The sequence below is a fragment of the Coenobita brevimanus genome, chromosome 74, assembly GCF_032717465.1.
Source record: "Coenobita brevimanus isolate Jiangsu-jjx chromosome 74, ASM3271746v2, whole genome shotgun sequence".
Taxonomy (NCBI): Eukaryota; Metazoa; Arthropoda; class Malacostraca; order Decapoda; family Coenobitidae; genus Coenobita; species Coenobita brevimanus.
Genome location: NC_137027.1, coordinates 11,402,655 through 11,426,496, shown reverse-complemented (window position 1 = coordinate 11,426,496; position 23,842 = coordinate 11,402,655). Strand labels below are relative to the sequence as shown.

At 42.3% G+C, this 23,842-nt stretch overlaps 1 protein-coding gene across 1 annotated transcript in view; it reads left to right on the top strand.

Annotated features, from left to right (window-relative positions):
- Positions 1 to 18,098, top strand: part of LOC145407687 (uncharacterized) — a 55,636-nt gene extending 37,538 nt beyond the window's left edge. The window contains exons 3-5 of the mRNA XM_080278553.1: positions 9,598 to 9,715; positions 14,266 to 14,400; positions 16,177 to 18,098. Of these exons, the coding sequence (XP_080134679.1) occupies positions 9,598 to 9,715; positions 14,266 to 14,400; positions 16,177 to 16,197 (274 nt within the window). The 3' untranslated portion in view covers positions 16,198 to 18,098. The remainder of the gene's footprint in view (positions 1 to 9,597; positions 9,716 to 14,265; positions 14,401 to 16,176) is intronic.
- Positions 18,099 to 23,842: the final 5,744 nt, after the last annotated feature.

Below are 23,842 nucleotides of genomic sequence, written 5' to 3'. Positions count from 1 at the left end.
AGAATCTAGCCAACTATAGTGTGTAAACCAGTGAGAGGGCGTGCAGTACTCACCGTTCTTGATGGCTCGAGCGAACGTCTCGGAGTGACAAAACTGGTCCGCCACAACTCCAGCCCGCCTCCCTACTCCTGTTTTTGGTTGTGGCTCCGGCTCTAGCAAGATTTGAAATTCCCTACTCCACACCTCGGATAAAGTCTGTAACTCTTCATATCATACTCAGAATAGCTCAAAATTTCTATTGAGGTGTGGTTTATGGTCTAATATTGACTGGTAATGCTTTGATCAAAATCTGAAGTGCTTTTGCAGGGAAGAGGAGAATTGAGCGAATCGATATGGGGCGCGCGCTCCCCTCTGGCGGCAGTGCCTGGAATCCTGGAAATCAATGGCAACAGTTGACGGCGAGGCGGGCAAGTCAGCACCTTACAAGTTGCATACACAGAGCTTCCGTCCGCCGACAGATATAAGATATAATGTCAGGGTTGGAGGTGTGAGATGAATGAACATGCGGGCCCCGGCGGGAGGTGCCAGACCCTGCCGTGTGACACTCCTTCGCCGCGGGAAGTAGTGCCACGTTTGACCCCTTCGAAGTTTACGTCCGGAAATTCCTTCATAGGTCGCGCTTTGGTCGGGTTAAGGAAGCTCTCTGGCATTTCTTCGTTACTAGTTCTATTTCGATTAGGTATGTTAATATTCACTCGCATGTCATATTCGTTAAATAATTTTATATTGAAAGGAAATAAACAGCATAGAGAAAAATACAACTTTTTTAGTATGTATAATGAATCGCTGAGGAAGAGGTGTTGTAGTATATCCACCTTCAGTTGGCCTAAAATTTGCTGTCTCTCCATCGTCAGTGTTAAATTATAAAAATAGCTTAACACTAGAATCTGGAAATAATATAGAGCCGTAGTATTATCTATTTTCCTGCTTCAAGCTACGGGAAGTAAATTGCAAACGGACGAAAATATGGACCAGGTTAAGGTGAAAAAAAGTATAAAGGACGAAAATCTGAACCAAGTTAAGGTGAAAAGAGTAGAGAAAAGGGACGAATATCTGGGACAACTTAAGGTGAAAAAAGTAGGAAAAGGGACGAAAACCTGGGCTAAGTTAAGGTGAAAAGGGTATAGAAATTCTCCCAACACTGGCGGGAATACGGGGCCCATGTGACGCGCTGACACACTGAATGGAGGTGACGAGAGCGTTGGGGGAGGGGGAAAGGGAGACACCTTGGCCTCCCACACCCCCTCCCTCCCTCCCCCAGTCTCCAGGCGGCCTCAGCTGCTGTAGACGCCACGGAAATCAGTAGAACGATCCGGAGAACTCTACTTTAGTTGGCATTATATTCATAGCACCTTTTCCCGAGCGATTTATTTTGCTTATTCCATCCTTCCATCCATCCATCAATCAGTCCCTTTCTACCCCATCCATCAGGAACTTAGGGACCCGGAACTAGGCTATTCACTCCGGACGTTTAAGGCGATAGTGGCCAGCCTCACCCGCCCCTGAGTACCATTATGTGAGCAGTAAACCCCAACCACTCCTCGGATACAAAACTAACACATTATTGGAGCGCCTTAACCCATTACAAAACCTTATTCTCGTCGTCTTAGAAGGCTCCCTGGCACTTCTCTACTACAGTCCTAATTAAACGAAGCTCAGTGGCAGAATAAGACACTACTATGGCTCTGCATCCTTGACATAGCACTTCCTCGTGACTAGTATCGTAATCAAACGTTAATCTCATGTTACAGCCCAGTTTTCAAGCCGGATAGACGGCAATTTTAGGCCAAGTTAAAGTAAAAAGCGTATAGTTTTTTTTTTTCGTATGATAACTTAATATTTACTAATGAGTTATTTATTGGATCAGTTATTTCGTTAGTTAAAAAACAAAACAAAACATATACGAGAAGGAGTATAGTAGAAAGTTTGAGGTGAAACAGACAAAATAAATCGCTAGAGAGGAGGTGCTAGGACATTCTACTTGCTTTTATGTTATTTATCAGATCAGTTATTTTGTTAGTAATAGGGTATATAAGGACATACAGGAGAATGTTTAGATGGGACAAAATAAATAGCTAAAGAAGACATGTTAGGAAAATGAGAATACGATCATAGAATAATACAGGGAGGGGAGCAGCAGGGGGGGGGGGGGCCGGTGATCTTAGAAAGTTTAGAATAACTTAGAATATAGAACTTTGAATCTTTGAATATATGGGACTTTGAATTCTAGCCTTGAGAATAAGCAGCCTTGGGGAATTGTAGTTCTAAAGATTTGTTGGGGTTAAAGTAAATGGAGAGAGAGGAGGGAGGGAAGGAGAAGGGGAGAGAAAAAGAGGAAGGAAAGAGGGGAGAGTGAGCAAAGTAGAGGAGAAAAAAGGGGAAGAAGGAGAGGGAGGGGAGGGGAGAGGGAGAGGAAAAGAGAGAGGCAAGAGGGGGGGGGGAGGACACCAGAGTAGGAGAGGAAAGGGGAAAAAGGAGAGAGGGGGGGAGGGGAGAGGAAAAGAGGGAGGAAAGAGGGGAGAGAGAAGAAACGAGAGTGGGAGAAAAAGGGGGGGGAAAGGAGAGGGAGGGGGGGAGTAGGAAGACAAGGAAGAGAGGAAGATGGGAGGAAGGAAGAGGAGATGGGAGAGAAAAGTCGGAAGGAGGGGAAACTAAGGTAAGAGAGGAAGGCGTGGATTAGCCAGGGTGAAATGCAAAGTGAGTTCTCGTGCTGAAGGGAATAACCAGGTAAAGGGCCTTGTCTTGGCTGAATAAAATCGTCTGGAGAGGGTTTAAATAAAATACCTTAACCCCACTAACTGCAGGTACCTCTCAGTTGAATAAAATCGTCTGCAGAGAGTAAAGAGAAGAAGAGGATTAAGAAGAGGAGAGGAGAGAGGCACCTAGGGAAATGACCTTAATCGAGAGAAGTGGAGTGGAAGAGGAAACAAAGAAGGAAGAAGGAAGGAGAGGGAGGTGGGAAGTGAAGGAAGGGAAGGAGAAGGGAGGAAAGAGGAGAGAAGGAAGCCTAACGAAAGAAGGTGGAGAGAGGAGGAGTAAGAAACGGAGGAGGAAATTGGAAAAGGAGAGAAAAGAGGGAAAGGCAGGACGTAGGAAGAGGAGGAAAAGGAGAAGGAATGAAGTAGAGAGGAACAAGGTAGGAAGAAGAGCTAGGAGGGGGAGGGAAGAATAGGGAGGGGAGGAAGTGAAACCTAAGGAGGGAGGAAAGTGGGGAGGAGAAAGCCAAGGAAGAGATGGAGGTGGGAGGAAGGGAGGGGAGAGGATAGGGAGGGAAAATGAGGGAGGAAAGAGGGAAGTGGGAGGAAACTAGAGTAGGAGTGGGAGGTGAGGAAATGGGGAAAACGTAGAGGGAGGGAGGGGTGGAGGAAGTCTTAAGAGGGAAGGAGGGAGGTGTGAGGAAGGAAGGGGGGGTGAGAGAGAAAAGTAGGAAGGAGAGGAAACTAGGGAGAGAGAGGAAAGTGGGGAGAGAAGGAGGTAAAAGGAACGAAGGGTAGGAAGGAAAGAAAAAGAAAAGGAAGTAAAGTAGAGAGAGAAGTAAAAGAAAGATAAGAGAGGAGAAAAAATACAAAATAAAAGAAAGAAGGAAGGAAGGGGAAGGATAGGGGTGAGGGGGGAAGAGGAAGTGAAGGAAGGGGAGCAAACTGGGTCGTGTTTTGGAGGGAAAAACTTTGAGGAACTACCGTGTTTTGAGAGAGAGAGAGAGAGAGAGAGAGAGACTGACTTCATTAACCCTTTCACTACAAGACACCTTCCTTACGCTAAATAAAATCATCTTAGAATAGCTTAATTAAAACGAGTGATTAGTCTTTGGATTGAGGTAATTAGCCCTAATGACCTTAAGTATAGTAGTGACCTGTAAATAAATCACTATAAATATCTCAAATCTTTTCATTTTATATCCAGTATCTTATAATAAAAAAATTACAGTAATGGTATATGATTAAATTGCACCTTAATGGATTTTCTGTTTGCTCTTGTCAGGCTCTCATTTGTCTGTTATCATCCGTTTGCGTGTGTGTGTGTGTGTGTGTGTGAGAGACATTTTGACCTCTGGATCGTAGCCAAAAGAACATCAACAAACATTGCTTTACACACGTATACGCCCATGTCCCTTTCACACACACACACACACACACACACACACACACACACACACACACACACACACACACACACACACACACACACACACACACACACACACACACACACACACACACACACACACACACACACACACACACACACACACACACACACACACACACACACACACACACACACACACCTTTTCCTAACCCCACAACCTCCCTCTCATTCCCACCATCCCTAAACACACACTTACCCTAACCACACCCTCACCCTGGACACACACACCCTCACCCTAAATCTATCACCCCTTCACCCCTCACCCCTGCACCCCATCTCACCCCAACACACCCCATCTGCCTAATTAGGACGTCACTCTCTCAACATGCAAAGAAGAAACAGAAAAAAAAGAAAGACAAGTGAACTAAGTGACAATCCCAGGTAAGTCGTTTGGCAGGTAATTCCACCCCCCAAAAATACACCTAATTGACTCAACCACCATTTTGGCTCGGGACAGGGCTAGTTCTGTTCACGAGAAGACTGCCTCTAGCTCTATTAAGGGTTGGGGTAGGCATTATTACACCCACACGAAGCGAAAGCGGGGGTTGAGTTTTGTTCGACGTGTGTGTGTATGTGTGTGTGTGTGTGTGTGTGTGTGGAGGAGTTGAGGGTCAGCCAAGGGGTTGACCTATTATTTTTTAGAATACTAGGTCAAAGGTCGTGGTCACATGGAAAGGTCAACGGAAGCAGCTTTTATCCGATTTAGGCCAACCTTTCTGGAAGAGATATGGGTTAGGCAAGGATGATGTAAGTCAATTTTGAGGGCAATAGGTCGAAGGTATAGAGCATATTCATCATCATCATCATCATCATCATCATCACATCATCATCATCATCATCATCATCATCATCATCATCATCATCACATCATCATCATCACATCATCATCATCATCATCATCATCATCATCATCCTAGTCCTATTTCCAACTCAAGGTATGCTTTCCTAATCTCTCCACATCATCAAAAAATAAAATAAACTATGACTGGAAACAGTTATTCAGACATAAAAAAAGTTAATAAATTCGCAACTAAAATACTAAATTGCCTGCATCAGTAATTAGGGCAATAATATGTGTCAGTATTTTGGACCTGTCTAGCGCTTGATAGTTAACAGTGATTCAGTATAGCCAATAAAGAGTTAATGACGACCTCGCAGTTCAAATATAAAATAGGGTGATGAGTGCAGGAAATATATATTAGTTTTAGTATAGAAATATAATCTTTACTTTTTGTCTGATGTTTATAGTACTGTCTGGTTTTATATTATGCATCTTTACAGCATGCTTATAGTTTAGTTATTATCATCATCATCACAGTTCAGTTACCTACATTCACACGCCTTTCTGGCCTTACAGGGGACAGGCAGCAGAGGAGAAAACAAACCACAAGTGCAGCCTGCCATCTCCGTGCGCTATTGGAGGTACGACGTGTGTGTGTTTATGAAGAGTAATTTTCTGGGTCCAGCCGTATCTACATCAGAAGAGGAAAAACTAAGAGGAAGGCATCAACTGGTGAAAAAAATGCAGGCGTGAGGTGTTATTTGAAAAAGGAGGTAGAGTGGCAGGAACGTACGGATTATGTGAGGTAAGGTGGGATTTAGAAACAAGAAAGAGTGAAGAATATGATAGCGAAGGAACTAATCAACACAATGCACTATGAAAAGGGCCAGACATCCATTCATTCGCCACGCAAGGCCCAGGAATCCTCATAAATGCACTTCTCTACCCGTAGCTTCATAATTACCCATCAGACGGAATCAAACCGACGAATATCAGATTGAAAAAAAGGATGCCAAACCCTTCTCACGCACTGCTCCTTACAAAACCCATCCAATCAGCACGATCCCTTGTTAGTTCCCTACATTCGCCAGTCTCCACACCTCTCTCTCTCTCTCTCTCTCTCTCTCTCTCTCTCTCTCTCTCTCTCTCTCTCTCTCTCACACACACACACACACACACACACACACACACACACACACACACACACACACACACACACACACACACACACACACACACACACACACACACACACATTACCCATATCTATCCACCGTCTTCTTGCCCTACCGCGCCTCCTCTCACCATCAGACTTTCATATACCCTTTTCACCACCCTGTTTTTCTTCACTCTCTCCTTATCACCATTCCATCTAAGCACAGTCTCCTTAACATTTTGTTCCACATCTTCCACGAATCATTATTTAATATCCTGTCCACTCTTCGCACTCCATACATTCCTCAAAATCCCTGTCTGCCGTTCTAACTCTTGCTTTCATTTTCGTCCTTCACCAGAGTCACACCCATATGTTTATTTGGGTACTAATAATTCTTAATGTAGTACCTGTCTGTCTATCCATCTCTCTGTCCATCTTTCTATCTGTTAATTTATGTGACTTACTTGAATTTTTATACCTTTCTTCAGTACTTCTAAAACAAGACGGCAAATGGTAGCTGGTGACACTAGCAACACCGCCACCATAAATACTGTTTAGGGTGGTAATGGTGGTGTTGGTAATGGTTCATTGCCGCAACACCGCTAGCACACGCATAAAAAAAGATGATGTTTTGTGTGTGTGTGTGTGTGTGTGTGTGTGTGTGTGTGTGTATTGATCACTGATCCTTATTTCTCTGGCTCACACTAATTTCATCCCTCAGTACACCCTCTGCACTTCATTACCACCTCCTTTTACGCTCCCTCTCTCCTAATTAACAAACTCATCTACCTGTACGCCCGGCAATCATCCACGCCATTGAAATCAAATTGTCAAAACGCAAATTACTTTATCGGTCCCAGTGACCACGCCTCGAATTTTATTTTGATTTCATATATTTCTTTTAGCCATTTGATATATGAGTAAATTTGACAGTACGAAAAATTCCTGGCAGAAGGTAATAAGAAGGTAATAAATGTCGTTTTATATTTGCGATTCATGACTTACTTTCTCTTCGTCAGTCTCATTTAAGTGGTTTAATATGGTGTCCTCTTTTGTGTGATTATTTTTTCTGCAACCAGGGGATTTTATTCAGATTAGGAGAGTAGTGGTGGAGGGGTTTGTGAAAGCTGCATCATCATCATCATCATCATCATCATCATCATCATCATCATCATTATCCTTTTCCTGGACCACTTAAGATTATGTAAGATCTCGAAATAAAGGAGAAAGCCTGTGTGTCTGTCTATCTGTCTGTCTGTCTTTGTAAATGTCTATTTCTCTCTCTCTCTCTCTCTCTCTCTCTCTCTCTCTCTCTTCGTACGTCTGTTTGTCTCTATTCGGGTGTGTGTCTGCTTCTGTCTAACTCGCAATCTGTCTGTCTGTCTTTCTGTCTGAGTCTGCCTCTGTTTGTCTGCATGCCTATCCGTCTGTCTGTCTGTCTGCCTGAATATTCCTGTCTGTGTGTGTTTTGTCTGCCTGTACGCCTGGATGCCCTTGTGTCTGTTTATCTGCCTATCTGTCTGTCTGTGTGAATGAGACTGTCTGGGCCATGCTAAGTCTGCCGGCCTGTCTGAGCGCCTGTCTGTCGCCTGTCTCGCCCCAGCGTGTGTGTGTGTGTGTGTGTCTGTGTGTGTGTGTGTGTGTCTGTGTGTGTGTGTGTGTGTGTTTATTGACTCGAGAGGACGTGGAGGTATAATTAAATAAAATTAAATGGATAAAGAGATAATAGATAAAACCTGAGTGCTAGAAGTCCCTCTCTCTCTCTCTCTCTCTCTCCTCAAGCTAAATTATTCTCATTTATCTTCGTTAAGTGTCACTGGGAAAGGGCAAACTCAGACAAGGAGAGAGAGAGAGAGAGAGAGAGAGAGGAGGGGGGGTCGACGTTTTATGATAAGACGGATGAATGGATGGATGGATGGAAGGAGTGATAGATGGATGGATGGATGGAAGGAATGATGGATGGATGGAGGGAAGGAAGGATGGATGGATGGATGGAAAGAGTGATGGATGGATGGATGGAAGGAATGATGGAATGGATAGATGGATGGATGGTTGGAAGGAATGATGGATGGTTGCATATACAGACAGATGGAGAGACTTAAATAGAAATCGACAGACTTGAGCAATAATTTTGATGATGGAAAACTTAGCCCATTTCCTTTCTGTAGATGTTAAGCTAAATAAAATCGTCTGGGATTAGTTGGAATAAAATGCAAAAAAATAAAAAAAATCCTTTCAGCGTGAGGCGTTATGTTTATTTTGTTTGATTTATTTATGTATGTATTTGTTTTTAGTTTTGTTTTTCCAGACGATTTTATTCACATTAGGGTAGATTTTTTTTTTTGTCTAACTGAAGGGGTTAGATATAAACTTCATGAACCCTTGCACTATTTCCTGTACTGAATAAATCGTCTGGAGGAAACAAGAATAAAATATACGTCGTCTGAGTGAAGTGTGAAAAATTCTCTCCCAAGACTGTACCGAAGAGAGTATATTTATTTTTATTTTTCGAGTTTTCCTTTGGTAGGTGGTGGCGACCATCATCCACTCATTTGATGTAATGCTACCTACTTCTTTCTTCACTGTTATCATTTTTTTTTGTGTGTGTGTGTCTTCCCTCCTCTTCTTATTTCTCCCATCTTTCCTGTTATTTTTCGTTGCTCGTCTTCCTCAGGTGGCATTACACTGAGTGACAAGCCTAATGGTTTCCTGTAAGCCTGAAAACCGTTTCCAGCACTGGATGTTAACCATATAACCAAACCATACGTGTTCCCTACCAGGTAGGTGACAGCAAGTGCGTTGGTGGAGGGTTAGTGGCTCTCTCCGTAAACAACTAACTCAAAGACAAACGGCCACCTCTTAAGGGATTATGGCGTCTGGCAACAGATAGATAGATATATTCTCGTGGGGGGGGGGGCTAAATAAAGTGTCTGGCTTTTATACCCTGTAAATGCCTGTGATTCGTAATTTGAGATTTTTTTTAAATTGATTCTGGGCTGATGAATGTCTGAATTGTTTTGCAGCTTTTATTCAATTATTCATTCTTTACTTTTTTTTTTTTTTTTTTTTGGGGGGGAAACGCAAACTGAATATAACTTCAAGATTAATAACATATTCAGTAGATCATATCACCTGCAACAGTGTGGGACTTTCAGTAACTTTCAGTGCAGTTGGATACCCAGTGCCTCCCCATTTGAAATTTTGAGTTTGGTAATGTATGCACAATATCCCATACACTCTGATGTTACTTATCAATAATCCTTTTCCTGTCATTATGTATAATATACGAATCTGATATCTAAACTAAGCACTCTAATTCCAATGCTTTTATCATTAAGAGGGTGAAATTGTGGTTTAGGTTTTTAGGAGGTGCAATATACATTTCCTCTGGCTTAATTGGCCTTTCTTGGAAATAAATAAATATAATAAAAAATTGCTAAGTTTACCAATTGTTGTTACCTTTGAATAACAGAAAATGGATCCATTAGGAGTGAACGCCAACAACAACAAGTCGACGTCAACAAGTGCTGGGGGACTGTCGTGGAGACTGGTTACGGGAGAGTGCCGCACCCTTCGTTTTTAAGGTTTCGAGAATATTGCAACATGACGGCAGCTTGCACACACCACAGGTAAGAATCTAGTACTGCTATGGTAGGGTATAATTTTATATAAGATCAGGTGAAGGAACTGTGAGCTAGGAAGCAGGAAAGTGTCAGTAAAGGAGAAAGGAGCACAGTCCCTTTAATGTGACGGCAAGACGTCATCTTACATTCACGACAGGTGAGAAGAGCTATAATTATTATGGCCAAGGAAATGAAAAGTAATGGGGGAAGCAGGAAAATAGAAGGTACGGTAGTGTAGATTTGCAGAAGTGGACACCACACACCAGCAGGGGACTATCACGGGCGAAGCTGTTACTTCAGGGATTTCATAATTAATTACAGGTATTTTATTCTGCTCTGAATGTGGTAAAGGTGCACTTTATTTGAAGCAGTAGAAGCACCTTACGAAATCAGTTCTTTTTCCTGCTAGTCTGTTATATTTTTCTGATTATTTCTACCGTAGGGTGGTAAATAAACGTTTCTTGTGAAATTTATTTGCCCCATTTTTATCCATGTTCTACTGTGCCAACTTGTTTGATTTGTCATGGGTATTGGGGGAAGGGTGGAAGCTTAACTATGCCTAATATCTAACCTAAACTAACCAAGCATCCAGTTGGGAAACAAAATCCATCTTTCAGTACCGTACATTAAGATTTTTCCGTTCCGCCATCAGCAAACAACCATATGTATGGCTTAAGGAAAGTGCTGATAAAAACTGGGAAATTTTTCAGCAGGAAAAGGTAATTTACCACCCTGAAAATAGTCAAAAATATACAGAAAATGAACTGGAGGAATATGAATTCAATTGGCAAGGTCCATCTACTGCTTCAAATAAAGCATACTGGTACCTTTGCATAAGACTTTCCTGAACAGATAGCCAAGCATAATACTTTCCTGAATAGATAGCTAAGGATTGGAGCATTTATGAGACTGCCCTATCCTTAATGGAGGTAAAACCATGGAAAATTATCCTCCTGTATGGATAGCTATTGCATAAACGTACCTAGCAGACCAAAAGCTGACAATGGAAGCAGTATATATATATATATATATATATATATATATATATCCTTTTTCTCCACTTCTTTCCAAGATTAGGACCAAAGGATGCCAAGGTTGGGATTGAAGGATCCCAAGGGTGGGATCAAAGGATGCATCTCCACTTCTTTCCAAGATTAGGACCAAAGGATGCCAAGGGTGGGATTGAAGGATCCCAAGGGTGGGGATCAAAGGATGCTGGGTTTGGACCGAAGGATGCCAAGACAGGGACCAAATGATGCCAAGGGTGGGATGGAAGAATTCCAAGGCTGGGACTCAAGAATGTGGCTTTCATGGCCAGGTAAGGTCTTGGCTTTTTTTTTTTTTTCCTGTATTGCACTTTTTTTTTTTTTTTTTTTTTTTTTTTTTTTTAGGTGTACAATATTTCGGTCAATTTTGAGAATTTGGTTGCCAGCGACTCTTATCACTACGGGTATGTGAAGTCAGATACAGAATAAAAACAACAAAATTGATTGAAATTGTCATACAAATAATATCCAAATCATAGCTGTGTTAAAAACCTACCCAAATCAAACCTAACCTGCCATAACTAACCTATCATAACCAAACTACATCTAACCTTCCCCTAACTGGGCAGGGGGGTGGGGGCACTTTGCCTTCCGCAGACCCACGTGCTGTATCATTAACCAAACCCGAATTTAACCTAACCTTGAAAGCCACTCAGACCTTGAAAAGCAGCTTACCTTAGGAAGAAGGTGTAGTTTAGGCCTCTTCAGCCACTTTAGCACCTCTGGGGATGGAAACTGTTGCAGGGTGAAGGTTGTGCAGCACAATAAGATCGATATTGAAGCCTCCATAAAGATGCTTTTGCGATGGAAATGCTATAGAGAAGACCCACCCACCCCAGTTTGACAATATAATTTCATAGAGCACTCTGAAATAACCAACGGGTGTGGGTGCAGTGAAGGAAAATTAAACCAGGTCTTTCAAGGTTTGGTTTGTGCAGTATCAAGTATTAAATCTTTGCGACACAGCATATGATTTGCTTTTATTATATGTTTTATGTACAGCAATGTAAGCTTTATGTACAGATTGAAAAATATAGTATTTGTGTAGATCATAAACCCATTCTATCTAGTTACATACTTCGTATTTAACTCTTGCAATCTCCAAGTGATTTTATTCAACTGTGGAAAAGCATTTCAAATTGGAGAGTTAGATATTGCCAGCATTAGCCCTTTCATTACATCTCCTTTGAATATAATAGTCTAGTGGTATCAAGAATAACAGATAAATAGCATCCTTGGAGTGAAGTAAAGTCAGAAGGAAGATAGCATTTTATTTTATTCCAGCCTTGAGCAGCCAGCCATTTCTGTTCAGCTTAGGAGAACCACCTTAGTTCATATAACTGGTGAATTAAAAAATTACCATTTAACCTGTTTTTTTTTAATTTTTTTTTATTTTTTATTTTTTTATGCGAGGAAGAAGGAACCAAAGGCCATGGCCCGCAGTAACAGTTCCCTCCAAGAGAAAAACAAAATACAATAGAGAGCCAAATTCAAGATCCGATCATTTTGAGATGCCTGGACACACTGCGTTTGAAAGACTGAAGATCATAGGCAGCAGGAAATACAGATAGAGGGAGACAGTTCCAGAGCTGACCTGTTGCATAAAAGAAAGACTGGGAGTAACGGTTAACTCTTGCATTAGAGAGTTGGACAGAAAAGGGATGAGAGGTTGCTGCCAGACGGGTGCTACGCGCCCGTCGTAGAGGTGGAGGAATGCAAGCAGACAGTTCAGAGGAGCAGTGACCATTAAAGTAGCGATAGAAAAGAGATAAAGATGCAACAGTGCGGCGAAGAGACAGAGGTTGAAGGGAGTCAGTAAGAGGAGGAGAGTTAATGAGACGAAAAGCCTTTGACTCCACCCTATTGAGAAGAGCTGTATGTGGGGAGCCTCCCCACACATGAGAGTTGTACTCCACACAGGGGCGGATAAAACCTCTGTATAGAGTCAACAATTGTGCAGGGGTAAAGAAAGAGCGGAGTCGGCTTAGCACACCCAATCTCTTGAAAGCAGATTTTACAAGAGATGTAATATGGTCTTTCCAAGATAAGTCCCGAGTAAATGAAACCCCAAGCATGTTCAAGGATGATGCAGGATTAAGCTGAATATTATTAAACATTAATGAGTTAGTTAAAAATTGGGATTTTTGAATATTTTTTACTAATGTATGGGAGTCCAGCTTACGCTGTCATAATTTACAAATACTGTATGTGGATGAATTCTCTGTAGGGTGTCTTCTGATTCCCCATCCATCATCTAAAAATAATACCGATATAGCCTACTGTTGTACTGAACAGTCTGTTTGGTGTTCTCAGTGATTCTTTTGTCCGCAGGAGATGGTGGAGAGGAAGGCCTTCATGTGGTAGCCATGATAAGTCTGTAGAGTGGAAACCATTTGGATAGACATATGCCTTATAACTCCATCCCCTGGACAGTGGTGGAGATGGTTGTATTGTTATTGTCCAGAGACGATGAAAACGGGTGCCTTCATATGTTCTGCAAGTGGAAACAAACAAGATAGGCACACACTTTCAGCTTCATTCCCTGGGTGGAGAGTGGAGGGCTGCATTGATGATGCAAAGCTGTGCTTATGGGGACACTTGATTAAGTATGAGTGTTACAACAACCATATATTGAATAACAGGTAGAATGGTGTGTGTGGGGGGAAGAGGGAGGAAATTTTTAAAATTTCCTAGTTCAGGAGAGCTTGCTCAGCTCTTTCTGCAGGAGGATCAGATTACGCATTGGCCAAGAATAGTGGGTTCCGTCTTTCCTGCACTGCATGAATGTGAAAGAAACGAAATTGCTGAACTTGTCTGAGGCCACTTTAATTCAAGGTAATTTGATTAGTCATTATATTTTCTTTTTTTTCTTTCCTAACTTTGTATGATAGTAAGCATGCAGTGAGCATAGTGAGCATAATACAGTACAGCATGACATGTAACCCCTCTTTTTATTCAATTATTGATTAAGCAGTCAGTACTATAGCTGAACTATAGGGAAAAAGGAGCAGAATGATGATGATGCTCTTTTTTTTTTTTTTTTTTTTTTTTTTTTTGAGAGGGGTGTATATAGTTCCCAAAGTATCAGTCAGAAGCATAAGTATCTCTTAAAATGTTAATACTTAGAGTGCCATATTGAGGTTAAGTGAAAAGTGGGTGTACATATTAATCGTGATTTAGAAGAACAGGACTTAGTGCATTTCTTCATTCTGTTTCAGTGTTCCAGGTGCCAAACATTAACCATAATAGCATGACACTTATTTATAGTGATCGTGATGCTGGATTTTATGAAGCAGGACTTAATATTGGCCCTGGTGTACCAACCACAATAAAAGGGTTAAACCTCCATTGGCCCCTATGAACTTGATTTGCCAGTTCCCCTCAATTACACATTGTTTGGAAAAATGTACAGTATTCTAGAATATATCCCTGACTGTACTGCCCACCTCATCCCTGCCTATTCATATGATTGGTGTCTTATATCTAAACTAACCCTTTGATGTTTTTCAGGAGGTAACCATAGAAATTTTGGGATCTGTACTCTGCACATGTCAGAAGACAATGACCAGAGGAAGATGGTGCCAGGAGGAGGGAGATTTGCAATTTAGCAGTGTCATCTTACATCACTACTTCTCTCCTGCAGAGGTACACCATCCTTCAAGTTTGCAGTACTTGATATGCTTCCCCTAAGCTAAGTAAATCTGTTGGATATAAGCAACTAAACTAAGAAAAGATTTGATTATAGTGAATAGGTTGAGAGGAATGTTACATCATATTAATGTGTTTCGATTTTTGCTGAAAGATGTGGTACCATAGTATTATTATGGTAACAGACATTCAAAGCTGCATCATAAAATTTGTTCTTATGGTACTCATCTCCATCATTACCATGCTGAGGCACTGACAAGGAACCTACATAAGGTAGCACTGTGCACCTTGGGTGGAGTGGCTGTGTCCATGCAGGAGTTAAACCTCCTCATCTTTCCCTGCCTCTTACCATGAGAAGGACCTTTTAGGTGAGGCTTTGTATACCACAGGGAAGTGCCAAATCTCTACACAGTGTATATAATGTATTGTACCTGAAGGAGAAACCTACAGACACAGTTGCTTACCTTTAGCCATTGGGTCTGCTTGGCCAGGCAGAACAACTACCATGTTGATTTTTTATTTTTGCTATTGCCAGGCTGTTAATTTGCTCAGTAGGGATTTTTCAAACTGGAGAGGTTAACTAAAGTGTTCATTATCCCCTTCAGTATGAAAGACTCTCCTGATCCTTTCATTGCCATTATTTTTAGCTGTTTTTATATTTATTGTTTAATATCTTCAAACTCCAATTTTGCTTGGCATACACAAAACCTCCCATTGTAGGGCTGATGAAGGCTGTATCTGAGCCTCCAGTTCAAAGTCTCTCAAGCTGAATAAAATGGTTTGATAAAAGCAAGGATTAATTTTAAAAATATAATTGTAATTCTTGTTGTGCAACCCCAGGCAGCATGTGTATATATGCTGTAATCTAGTGGGTGTAGTAATAAAATAAGAAAATCATGAACATAGTGAAATAAATTAATATAACTGGTTATGATCAAATAAAATTGATGCTGTGCTTCTCATAAGTCAGGCTGGCTGTGGTACACCTGATGTTTCCTATGGACTGGTAGCTAAACCAGATGCCAAAACCCTTTCCAGTAGTTGCTGGAAACTGTTGGGAGTAGCTAAAGAAGTCCGAGTTATTTGATAAGATGTGTAACAGTTCACAGGAGAACAAGTTAAACACTTGAAATAGTTATAATACTGAGACCTTGCCCTGGCCCTCAGCAAGTGGGATTTCGCTTCACCAATCTCTTACACTTCAGCATATCATCCAACTAAGATAAACAACACCCAGCACACGATATCATATGCAAATACAGTACTGTCATCTCTACCCCCATGCCTGCCTCAAACCAGCTTCTAGAAGCATGTCCATGCTCAAATCGCTCACTGGTCCATTCAGTCACTCAGAGACAACACACAGCTGATATAGGCTACACGCTTCTGAATCCGACCTCCCTTGTGAGAACAGGGTCCACCTGGACAGGCTGAGATGTGGGCATCAACCAACCCTCTTGAGTTATCAGATGAGGCTGGATGACTCCGTCGCTGATGTCTGTCTAGGGTGCAACACAGTATCCCCTGCTATTAAGCACATTATGGAAGACTGCATTTGCACACAATCACCTGTGCCAACAACACAACATACACTCCTCTAGAGCTCTCTGGGAAAGCCTCATCTTGGTTGTGGCCTTCCTTAGGGGCATGGGCCAGTTCGGCCAGACTGCCTGTGGAACACCAACTACTACTACTAAGATAAAAGTTGTCATTGAGTCAAAACAAGTATAAAAAGATATTCTTTTTTATTTATATTATCTTTTTCCCTCACAGGAGCTATGGAGGAGTGACTGAGACTGGAGCTGGTGCAGATGAAGGAAGTGTCAGAGATAAACCAGTACAGAAGAATATGAAAATTTTGCCTCAAGATGTAGTACCTGAGTCAAATGGCTGCCTTGGACCATCGATCATCCTCTATTCATCCAGCAATACGACTGAGGACCTGGACTGAAAGTTCACTGCTGTGGAGTGTGTTCTGGGGGAATATTATGATCAGGCAGAAAAGGCAGTTCAGTTGGGGACCTAGGTGTAAATTTGACCGTTGAATGTTGTGTTTTAGGGGAGGATTATAATGTAAAAAAGAAAAAAAGAAAAAAAAAATGTATACCTGGCTGTAAATTACTATTGCATGTCATTTTCTAAGGCAGGATTGGGACTTGGAAAAAATTCAGTGTGTATCTAAATGTATGCAGTTGATAGGGATTATCCTAACCCTTCATGTTAATAATTTCAGTAGGATGACATCTTTTTGTATTTAGTTTATTCTTACTTCTACCAAATGATATTCTTCAGCTGAGGAAAGCTTCCTGTTAGTGTAGAAATTAAGAGACATTGACTAGCCAAAACAGCTCTGAATAGTCTATCCTAAGCTGAATAAACTCATCAGGTAGCAAGAATGAAATAGAATTATGTCCTTTGGCAGAAGGGGTGAGAGTGAAGGAAGTGTGAATATGTAAGTAGCCCCTTCAGCCCTACAACATCTTTTCCAAGTTAGTTTTGCTACCACTAGGATATTGTACTCAACGTAGGTTTTTTGAACTGGAGGGGTTAATTATGTCCTTCATTAAACACTTCAGGATTAGATGGTTCTTCCGAGTTTAATACAATTTAGTAGGAGCAAGAAAAAAATGATAATTGTTGTCATCTGGCTGAAAGGGTTAAAACGTCAGTTATATTGTGGGTAACCCCATCAGCATTAGCACTATTTATATTTGTAATTTTTGGTCTAGCTCTCTTCAAGGTGTTCTGCACAGCTTGGAAATGATCTTCAGTACTGAAGTGGTTAATGACATGTAACTGATTTTTATAGCATATTTTGTACATTATTTTTGCTGTCTTAAAATATCATTCAATTTAGAAGAATCTATAGTACTGAAGTGGAATGGTTAATATAAGTTATATTTAACTCTTCTGATTTGAAAAATCTCAGAAAAAGTTGTGATGTATTGGAAAACATCCCTCACTTATAACAAGAACTAATTTTTTGATCTCCATTAGCCTTCTTGTGATCATGTAAGTTCAGCATTTATTTTGGCTAACATCACTGAATGACTTCTGAGAACAGATTTGATGTAGGATAATTGGTTCGTTGGGGTAATTTTGACATCTCAAAATGATACTGGTTGAGAAGAGTCATAGGGATGAATGTGAATGGAAGAATGCCTTGATAGAGAACAAGGAAGACGTATAATGAAATCCCACATGGAGACCTGTGAGATAGGGACTGAGCAGGGAAATGGTTCAGGATCACAGCACTTACAGATCTGCAATCATGTGAAAACAAACTTGGTAACATGGTCAGTTATCTCTAAACTTAAAGTAATGGAAGCCCCTAACAAAATTGCTCAACTAGCAGTATGTCGTTGGAGCCTAAGAGTTGTTAAGATTGTCTTCACTAACCCTCAGTGGTCATGAAAACTAGTACAGTATTCTATTTCAGCTAATGTCAAATGATTTTACTGAACCAAGAGTGAGTCATAGGAATGTGAGTGTTAGCTTCATCATTATGGTGATACCATCTCGAGGCCATTTTGTTAAGCTTACATAAGAAATTTTGAACTGGAGGGACTAAATACAGCCTCCATTACCCCATATTACTTTAGGGATGCTCTCCCGGGCAGGGTGAAATACCTGGTAGTAGCAATAATATACAAAACCGTCATATCAAAGAAATAGAGTTTATGGGAATTTTACTGGGGAAGGATTGTATTAAATAAAGGTTGTAATATTAAAAGTCTGTTTGTATATCTCCCATTTCCTCTGTATAATTGTCGGAAAAGGAATGAACCTTGAATAATCATGATAAAATAACTCAACCCTTGAATGAGATGTCAACTTGTAGTGGTTTATTCTTGCTACTCCCACATGCTCTTTCTTTAACTTGGAAGAGACTTTTTGAATTGGAAGAGTTAGAGTTAGCTTTTATTAACACTGCCTACTGAAAGTCCTTCCTAAGCTGAATGAATTGGTCTGGGGTGAAGGGGTCAATACTGTAACTGAAGAAATCTTAGCCTTTTGAATCTGGCAGAGCTGGATCAAGAGTTGTGGAGGGCCACCTTGTTGGAGGCTCCCTAAGACTAATGTTGGCAGAGCTCAGTGATGTACAGTAGATACCCATCACATTTTTAAGATATACCTATCCCATGTGCAACACATACCAGTATCTGCTGCTCTTTCTAATTTAAGGCCATGAAGTTACGAAGGTCAGTATTTACTCTTACATGAGGCCCTTTTGTGTGGGGACCCCAGGCTGTAGGCCCCACCCCCACCTTATTATTTATGGGTTTATTCCTGTCTCCAGACAATTTGATTTAGTGTATGACAGCCTTCTAGGAGGAAAAGTTTTTGTGAAGGCTATAATCTAACATCAGGCTCAAAAAGTCTGTCCTAGGCTGCATAAAATCCTCTAATGGTAGTAAGACTATAATATAGAAGTCATCAAAAGTAATATTGTCAGTCATGAAATGCCATCTGGGGAAGTAGGCTGGTCATATAGTTTTAAAAATATTGGACTGTGGGAGACTAGCCTCAGACCCCTGCACCTCGAATAGGATATGGTATTTATATTTTTCATTTTATTCCTGCAACCTCCAGATTTCTTTTTATTAGTAAGGAGTTAATGAAGGCTGCATTTAACACTGGCAGCTCAGAATGGTGCTTGGGCTGATTGAAATCGTCTGGAGATACGGTGCAAGTTTGAAGTGAAAAGATGTCCTTTCCAGTGGGTGTATGGGTATGTAGGTGTAAGTAGCTGTAGATGGGTACATGGTCATGGGTAGATCTAGGTAGGTGTTGGAGAGTGTAGATGGTCATGGGTGGGTGTAAGTAGGTATGGGAGAGGTGTAGGTAGTTGTGGGGGATGTACATATTCGTGGTTAGCTTTGGGTTGGTGTTAGAGGGTGTAGATGGTCATGGGTGCGTGTTGGTAGGTGGGAGGGCATAAGTGGGTGTATGTCTGGAGTGGGGGTGTAGGTCTGTTGGAGGATGTAGGTGGTCGTGAATAACCTAGGTAGTGGTGGGGGTGTAGGTATGTGTGGGCGGCTGCGGGTAGGTGCGGGGGGGTGTAGATAGGTGTGGGTGGGTGTAGATGGTCATGAGTGTAGGTAGGTGTGGGAGGGTTTAGATGATTGTGGGTGGGTGTAGGTTCGTGTGGGATGGTGTAGGTGATCATGGGTGGGTGTAGATGATTGAAGGTGGGTTTAGATGGTTGTGGGTGGGTATAGGCAGGTGTGGGAGGGTGTAAGTGGTCGTGGGTGGATGTAGGTAGGTGTGGAAGGGTATAGATGCTTGTGGCTGGGTGCAGGTGGTTGTCAGTGGGTGTAGGTAGGTGTGGGAGGGTGTATTGTAGGTGGTCTGGGTGGGTCTAGGTTAGTGTGGGGAGTGTAGGTAGGCGTAGGAGGGTGTAGATGGTTGTGGGTGGGTGTATGTAGGTATGGGAGGGTGCAGGTAGGTGTGGGAGGGTGTAGGTAGGTATGGGAGGGTGTAGGTAGGTATGGGAGGGTGTAGGTAGGTGTGGGAGGGTGTAGATAGATGTGGGAGGTTATAAGTAGGTATGGGATGGGGTAGGTAGGTGTGGGAAGGTGTAGGTTGTCGTAAATAGGTGTGGGAGGGTGTAGGTGGGTGTAGATAGGTGTGGGAGGGCGTAGGTGATCGTGGGTGGGTGCAGGTAGGTGTGGGAGGGTGTAGATGCTCGTGGGTGGGTGTAGGTAGGTGTGGGAGGTTGTAGATGATCGTGGGAGGGTGTAGGTGGTCATGGGTGGGTGTAGATAGGTGTGGGAGGATGTAGATGGTCGTGGGTGGGTGTAGGTAGGTGTGGGAGGTGGTAGATGGGTGGATGGTCGTGGGTAGGTGTGGGAGGGTGTAGGTGGTCACGTAGGTAGGTGTGGGAGGGTGAAGATGGTTGTCGGTGGGTGTAGGTTGGTGTGGGAGGGTGTAGGTGGTCGTGGGTGGGTGTAACTGGTCGTGTGGGAGGGTGCAGATAGTTTTGGGTGGGTGTAAGTTAACCCATGTACTATTGTCTCCCCTCTCCCCCGTGTATGTAACGTGTAAGTTATCATATAAAACAATAAATAATAAAATATTTTTCATTACCTAGCAATAAAAAAAAAAAAAAAAATAAAAAAAAAAAATGCCTAAGGAAATGCCAAACAGGAAAACATAAGGCCCTTTCCCTGTGCAACGATCTGTAGTTCACATATTTTCTACTATATGGCAGCACCATCGTTCCCCCCCCCCCCCCCGAGGCTCTTGAGATACCAGTGGCGCTATCTACCAGGCTTTTTTATCAGAGGGCTCGTCAAACAGCAAATCATAATACCCCTTCCCTGCGCGCGCATCCATAGTTCAAAAGTTCCCAACTAGATGGCAGCACTATCTCTCAAGTCATGAAAAATACTGGTGCTGCCATCTAGTGGGGACTCTTTGAACTACAGATGCGCGCGCAGGGAAGGGGTCTTATGATTTGCTGTTTTTCGAGCCCGCTGAGAAAAAGCCTGGTAGATGGCGCCACTGGTATCTCAAGAGCCTCGGGAACGACGGTGCTGCCATCTAGTACAAAATATGTGAACTACAGATCGTTGCACAGGGAAAGGGCCTTATGTTTTCCTGTTTGGCATTTCCTTAGGCATCACGGTTCCTTGTGTCTGGATTTTTTTTTTTTAATTGCTAGGTAATAAAAAATACTTTATTTATTGTTTTATATTATAACTTACACGTTACATACATGGGGGAGAGGGGAGACAATGGTACATGGATTAACTTACACCCACCCACACCACATACGCTCATCCACACCCTACCACACTCACCCACCAACTCCCACACACACACTACCTACACCCATCCACACCCACACTCACCAACTATACCCATCTACATGCACCCACATCTTTCCACAACTACCCATACCTACACAACCCACATCCACCACCCTTTCACACCCACTTAATCCATGTACACTCTCTTTACTCACCTAGTTACACCTATCTACACCCACCCACACCACATACGCTCATCCACACCCTACTACACTCACCCACCAACTCCTACACACACATTACCTACACCCATCCACACCCACACTCACCAACTATACCCATCTACATGCACCCACATCTTTCCACAGCTACACAACCCACATCCACCATCCTTTCACACCCACTTAATCCTTGTACACTCTCTTTACTCACCTACTTACACCTATCTACACCCATCCATACCAACCCACATCCTTACTTGTACCCAGAACCACCCACCCTCCCACACCTACTCACACCCTTCCTCACCCACCCATACCCTTCTACACCCACTCCTACCCACCTACACCCTCCTGTGACCATTTAAACCCACCGACGCCCTTCCATATCTACTTACAGCCACCCACACCCCATTGTCATTCACCCATACCCACCTACACCCTCTCACGACCAGTTACAACCACCTAACCCTTCCATACCCACGCAAACTCACCTACAACAACCTTAACCACCTACACCCATTGTCATTCACCCATACCCTTGTACATCCTTCAGGCACAGATTTAGAGGGGCATGAGGGGCATATACCCCATCAATTTTGGCAGATCAATTATTGCATGTACAAAATTAACAATGTTATTTACCAAAATACAATATATGTAATGGACATACAGTATTACTGCACTGGCACTTGCCAATATTAGTGTACGACTCCTATGACAGAATTAAGTGCATTTCAATTTTATTATTAACTGATCGTTCTGCAAGTTATTACACCCCTCCTCTTTTCCAAAGTGCTATATTCAACCTTATCCTCCCACGACCACTTGCACCCACCTAAATCCTTACACACCTACCCACTCCTTTTCAACCAACCTAACTACCTATGCCCTTCCACACTTACCCAGATGCCCTAAAATCACTACTGTAATACCCACCCACCCCCTCACACCCACATATACTCTCCCATCTACCTACACTTGCCCACAACTAATTTCACACTTTTACACCCACTGGGTAGGAAGTTGTTTCATTTCAAAACTCCAGAGTTTTATTCAGCCCATCATTTTTTGAACTGCTCATGGATTAGATTCTGCCTTCATTTACTCCCTCAACAGTAATGTATCATCATCACCACTATCTAACCCTACATTACCCCATGGGGAGCGTAGGAGCCCGGGGCTAGGCAGTTGGTCCCAACATTTAAGATGAAAGTGACCAGCCTCACTCGTCCCTGAGTGGCATTACATGAGCAATCAACCCCAACCACCCCTTGGATATAAACCTCCACTGGCTCAATCCGACTGGAGTGCAACAATTACCCACTAAACCACCAGGTGCCAAAATTTGGTTATATGGTTACCATCCAGTGTAGTAAATGGTTTCCTGCTGTACAGGAAACCATTTGGCTTGTCACTCAGTGTAGAGTCACCCACAGGCAGAAGGAAGAGGAAAGAATGAAGAAAGAAAGACAGAAGAGGATGGAGGGAAAGAAGGATGGAAGAAAGGAATGGGCAGACACCCGACAGCAGCGCTACATTGAGTGAGTGGATGGTGAGTGCCCCTCTCCCTGTATTATATAATCTTGACCAAAAAAAAAAAAAAAAAAAATTATTAACCCATATGAGGTGTATGGGTCTGAGGCTAGGCTACCACTGTCCAGTGCATTTAAGGGCAGATGACTCACCTACTTCCGTCTGTGGCACTGCACGGTATAAATGAATGGAATGTTGGGTGGGAGAGAGACAAAGGTGCCTACTTCCGTTTGTGGCACTGCACGGTATAAATGAACGGAAATGTTGGGTGGGAGAGAGACACAGGTAAGAGTTTGAATTATTTATTTTTTCTGATGTTTTGGGCTACACAGAATCCTCCTTCAGAGAGGGTTCTGTGTAGCCTGAAACATTAGAGAAAATAAATTCAAGCTCTAGCTTGTCTCTCTCTCCCACTCAACATTTCCACTTGCCATAACGGATCATCGTCATATGAAAGAATCGTAGTTACGTCTTGGGGATCATACCTATGTAAGGCTGATACTCTGACTGGGATAATTACTTCCAAGCTTGGGTGAGAGATCCTGAACTGATAGTAGTCACTGTAGTCCCAGGATCATCTGAATTATGAACCTGGTGGACTGCAGGCTTAAGTTACCCTATACTACTACTCACCAACCTCTTCTTGAGGGATAGCAAAGTACAGTAGGTGACAGATGTTTGTATAACCAGGCAGCTGAGCTATCTTGTTATATTTATGCCACCACATGATGGAATCCCTCTCTGACACAAACTAAAAAAGTCAGACACAGCCTTCATTTTCCCCTCTGGTATAAGGCATCTCTCCTAACCTGACTAAAACTGCCTGGAAATAACAAGAGTAAACCAATACAAGGTATCAACTGGTTCAACAGGTTATCCATTTTGATAACTATTATATAGCAGTCTTGTTGCCATCTGATGACTGTAGGA